The sequence below is a fragment of the Pollicipes pollicipes genome, unplaced genomic scaffold (assembly GCF_011947565.3).
Source record: "Pollicipes pollicipes isolate AB1234 unplaced genomic scaffold, Ppol_2.1 Scaffold_6138;HRSCAF=7277_pilon_pilon_pilon, whole genome shotgun sequence".
NCBI classification, from domain to species: domain Eukaryota; kingdom Metazoa; phylum Arthropoda; class Thecostraca; order Pollicipedomorpha; family Pollicipedidae; genus Pollicipes; species Pollicipes pollicipes.
In genome coordinates, this window is record NW_023596818.1 from 15,355,500 (window position 1) to 15,360,499 (window position 5,000).

At 49.4% G+C, this 5,000-nt stretch overlaps 1 protein-coding gene across 1 annotated transcript in view; it reads right to left on the reverse strand.

Annotated features, from left to right (window-relative positions):
* Positions 1-3,739: 3,739 nt before the first annotated feature.
* The window catches only part of LOC119105671 (tubulin beta chain), a 10,789-nt gene continuing 9,528 nt past the window's right edge, over positions 3,740-5,000 (reverse strand). The window contains exon 4 of the mRNA XM_037229140.1: positions 3,740-5,000. This exon is cut by the window's right edge and continues 798 nt beyond it. Within this exon, the coding sequence (XP_037085035.1) occupies positions 4,606-5,000 (395 nt within the window). The 3' untranslated portion in view covers positions 3,740-4,605.

Genomic DNA, 5,000 nt, shown 5'->3' on the forward strand with positions numbered 1-5,000 from the left:
GACCGTTCCGAGCATTGCGGCACGTTAAGCTCTCACCACTAAATTCTGCCGTTACCTGAAATTGCGCGATCGGGTGGTGAGGGTCAGGGCTCACACAACAGGCACTGCTTAGCGTGAGCGCTGATACCAGAAGGCCATCCATTCAAAGGGTTCGGATAAAACTTATGAAAAATTTTAAAACATATACAAAATCTGATGCTTTCTTCAATATCTTTAGGTGTGGAACATTCCCTTGAACTAAAAGCTAATTGGGTACCGAAGACGAAGAGACATGGAGCGCACGCCAGCGCGGTTTTTTAACCTTTCAGCGCTTGCGCAGAGCAGGAGAACACCTGTGAGATCACGGCACCTTCATTCGATTGTGGTTGTCACTGGTTGGCTGAGCTGTTGTTAGGAAGGTGCTGCTCATGTGCATCTGGACACAGCGTAGCTAAGTTGGCATTTTCGTTCCAGGAACGCATCGTCCCATTTAAAATGCGACCACGCTGTTAAACATGGATGTTTACTGAGGTTTTGTACTAATCTAACACAAATTCCGATATGCTGTACGTAAAGGAGGCTATTGTGTGCCTCTCTTATATCGTCTTCTTCTCTTCATCAGCCAGCGACTGTAGGCTGAAAATCCTGTACAGCCTGGGCGAGGCGCCGGAGAACTGGCACGGCGAGGAAGGCTTCATCGATACCGACATGATCCAGCGCACCGTACCAAAACCCAACGGACGCCGTTGCAAGGTAACACAGCACCGTTGCCGGACACAGCGACACATGCTGCAAAGAAAGTAACGCTGCACTGTCCTCAAACATGACGGGCCGCCGCTGCTGACCGACCTGCGCTTCGGGCGCTGTTAGGTGTCAATGGGCCTAGTTTTCGTGCGCATCTGATAACCTGAAATATTCTTGCAGGTGTCGCAAATGAAACCCACCGAAACAACGCATGTGTCGTGAACGTTTTTCAATCAATCTCTGATAGTGTGTGCCTTTGCGCCGTTGTGTGGTCTCAGAGTATGTCTCTACTGTCTCGCCAGATGGTGCTGTGTGGCGGTCCGACCATGATCATCTCCTCTCTGAGCTCGCTGCGACAGCTGCACTACCCGGCCCGCGACATCTTCGTATACGGCCAGTTTTGGCGCCGAGCACGTCCGCATGGTCTTCGGCCGCAACGTTCAGCTGTCCGGCCACTAGTCCAGCTGCGCCGTCTGAGGTCACGCGTGTACAGTCTGAGGTCACGCGTGTACCGTCTGAGGTCACGCGTGTTACGGTTATGAGGTGGCCTGTCTACCATTTGAGGTCACATGTGAGCTGTCGAGGTCATCCGCACCACTCGAAGTCACATGTACACCGTCTGAGGCCGTGGTGAAACTCTCTAGGTGTTACCTCCCCCGCTGCTGTGTATTGTCTATTGCACGTCGAGCTCTGCTGGATGAAGACTCTTACTAAGCTTGACGTTCAATTTTGCGGTGATCTAATGGTAAGGGTCTATCAGGGTAACTATGTACCGACTATTTTAATTACACGAAGAAAGGGGACTATTATCGCATCATGCTTCTATATGTAGATAGTCTTCAGCCAGCCTGCATGGCTTGACCAAGGCTGGGCTGCTGGGCGTGGTCCTTCGTCAGTGAAGCTTTCCGTTTCACAACCAGCTCACCGCAAGAGCTTGAACGTCGTTCCAAACTCCCTTCGGGAGCAATGGCGTATTCTGCATAACAAGTTTCTTCGCAGGAGGGATCCTCATGAAGTTCACTTGGTCGAGGAGCACGTTTGGAGTAACTATAGCCTTTTGGCATTTGTATTGCTGTTTAAGGTGTATTTCGGCGACATGACGCTCATTTCACCCAGTAAAAACATTGGGTGATCCACGGCCAACCCACGCTCACGCTTTCAGGCTGAAATGTGTCAGATTGTGACTCAATATTTGTTTGTTGCTAACGACGTGAGTGGTCACCCCACATTAGAAACCGGATGTCGGTAAGGGATTTTTAGTCAGCATTGTGCTAGAAGCGCTTGCATGTGCTAGAAGACGCGTCGCAATACATAGCAAATCTTGTTTTATGTTGAAGTTGAGATGATCGAATGATCACGATACGCTCCTGAAAGCCTCACCTGGGCCCGCCGCATCACATGCATGTCTTCGTCGCGTACCCCAGGGCTGCGAGTCTTAGCCGCCTAACAAACAAAGCTTCTCGCGCCGAGCTAACCTCTATCTGGAGAAAGAAAAGTAGATCACAAGGTCACCGAGGTCAGTTGGACGAAACCAAAAAACTTAGCACGGACACCTATAAGGCTGTTGTCACTGGCGGGGCGCGTCGCGACCGATGAGGGGTCGACGATCGGCGAGGCCGAACCTTTCAACACGGTGGCGCGCCTCGGAACGACGTGACACGCATCGCAAACAGCGAACAGGAGGCGACGCAGCTGACGACACTGACGGATGAAAATGAAATTAGTGACGAAGGAATGAGGAACGGTTGGGAGTAACAATCCGTCAAAACGGAACATACCCGAAATGGTTCACATTTGAAGATATTGAAGCAAACATGAGACGCGACGAAATAAGCTTACTTATAACTACTGGTATCCTTTCAAGTAGGAAGACTGCTCTAGACAACACAATATTTCTGTAACTAAATATGCTGCTCAAGACGTTATTGTTTGATTGCGTCATCGTGTTTTACATGACATTGATTGAAAGCCAAATGACGGTCGTTCTATCAAGAAATCGTGCTCGTGAGCTTCAGATATGAGCAATTCGACAAGTATATTTGTCGCGCCCTTGAACGCCGCATGTCCAATGGAATGACATTGTTAGAATGGCGTTATTATGGCGTCATGGATGCTTGGGTAGCCCTAAAAAGTCTACATGAAGTATTCTGCACATTTTGCCCGCGTGTGGGGTTAGAAACGGCAGGGATTTAGGTTTTAGGAGGTACAGGGCTGTGAACTGCACCGAAGGATCTCCAAGATGGCTATTTCAGTTCAAAACCCCGTACGAATGTGGAACACTATTGCCATCTAGTGAAGCAGGTTTCTAATTGTCCGGCATGATAGGTCAACTGGTGCTGACCACGCCCACGCCAGTCCTTCTGGCGAGTCAATCAACCTTAACTTTTTCAAGTCGAAAGCTTCTGTTCACTAGTTTTTGATCCAACCAAGTCGCCTTCACTGACCCTCACCCTATATCGCAAAGTCTACATGTAAGATAAGGGCAGCATTACTTTGTCAGCGAGGGTTGAATTCCCCCGAAAAGGGACCGTTCGCTCAATATCATGGTTCTCCAACGACTATGATCACCACCACGTAGTATAGATATGAGCTTTAAAACTATTTCATGCATTGGTACATTTGGAAAGCTCTGAGAATGACTTCTGAACAGAGCTTCGAATGATCTTACTGCTGACAGTTCTTTCATCAAACAAATAGGCCACTTGATCTAAGCCAGGAAGGGCTTGATCTGTTTTTCAGCTTATGGGATCAGATTTCTTATACTGACAGCTGTTGACCTTGAATGCACGAGGACACAGACATGTGCCTGGAGCCAAAAAAGATCCCGAGATCCTATGAGGATGGAACATTATGGGACCTTTGATCTACCCTTGGCATCCAGACACATATCTGCCGGGAGATACTTGGTGACCTTGGTGGTGGTGGTGTTGACCCCATCACATCGCCACACCTCTCTTCGAAGCAGCGTCTGTAAATACATCTGACAAAAATTAGCTTCTCGATGCCAAATACTGTATTAGCATATTTACATTTTAACAAAGGTGATAAACAACACAACTCTCCACGGAACCACACGATGGAGTGATACTTAACATCAACTTTAAGGAACTAAAACTAGTGGGTAACCATCCGGCTGAGTGTCATCCCTTCCTGTTACAAATCAAACACATCAATACAAACGTCTGCTAAAAACAACCCCACAGTGGATGATTTACACGAACATCATTGCGTTGCAGGTTTCCAGATGCCTGTTGTGAATTCATGACCAATCATCAGGCTGAACATGCCCTATCGAGCTGCCCTTATCGTGCGCCGACTTGGCAATCACGGCATGCACTCGTACGAAACATGAACACCACAGCTGTTATTTTGTGTGTACATGTACATGTGTACATGAATCCCGCATCTGATTTGCAGCGGGCTCAACTGAGGTCCAAGTCAAATGCTGGGACAAGTTGAGTCTTAACTCCAAAATCTTCCGAAGGGCACTGCTAGCAATAAAATATCACAGCAGAGGGTGACAGGCTTCACACCGGCGACTCCACGAAATTCACGGCACACATGAACATCGAAGTAACGTACCGGTTTTACAGCTAGGCATAGTCTCTGATGTCCATCCCCAGCTAAGGCTGTGGTACGCAGCTTCACGTGCCGACTCTGGCGGATGGTGCGAACGAAGCTTTACGAGGCACTGTTGTGCCAGAACACAGCACGATGCCAGCCGCAAAACGTAAGCAGAAATAACCAGAACACGCCCTAACAAAGGCCAAGTGTTTCCGCTACAACTGCCACGCGTATGGGCAGACACGCCCATCGCACGCACGGTCGCAAGGTCTGTGAAAAAAACCGACTCAACCATGCCGTGCCACCCGTATAGCCGGACTAGTAGGCATCGTCCTCTTGACGGTCGTCGTTGCGATCGTCGTAGTCGTTCCTGTCGTTGTAGCTGTCGTTTCTGTCGTTGTAGCTATCGCGATCGTTGTAGTCGTCGTTGCGACCGCCGTCGTCGTTGCGGTCGTAGTCGTTGCCCGCATCCTCCTCATCCTCGTCGTAATCGTCGTCGGCACTCGCCTCCTGGTACTGCTGATACTCGGCAATCAGATCGTTCATGTTGCTCTCCGCCTCAGAGAACTCCATCTCATCCATGCCCTCGCCCGTGTACCAGTGGAGGAAGGCCTTGCGCCGGAACATGGCTGTGAACTGCTCCGAAATGCGCTTGAACAACTCCTGGATGGCGGTGGTGTTGCCGACAAATGTGGCCGACATCTTGAGTCCGC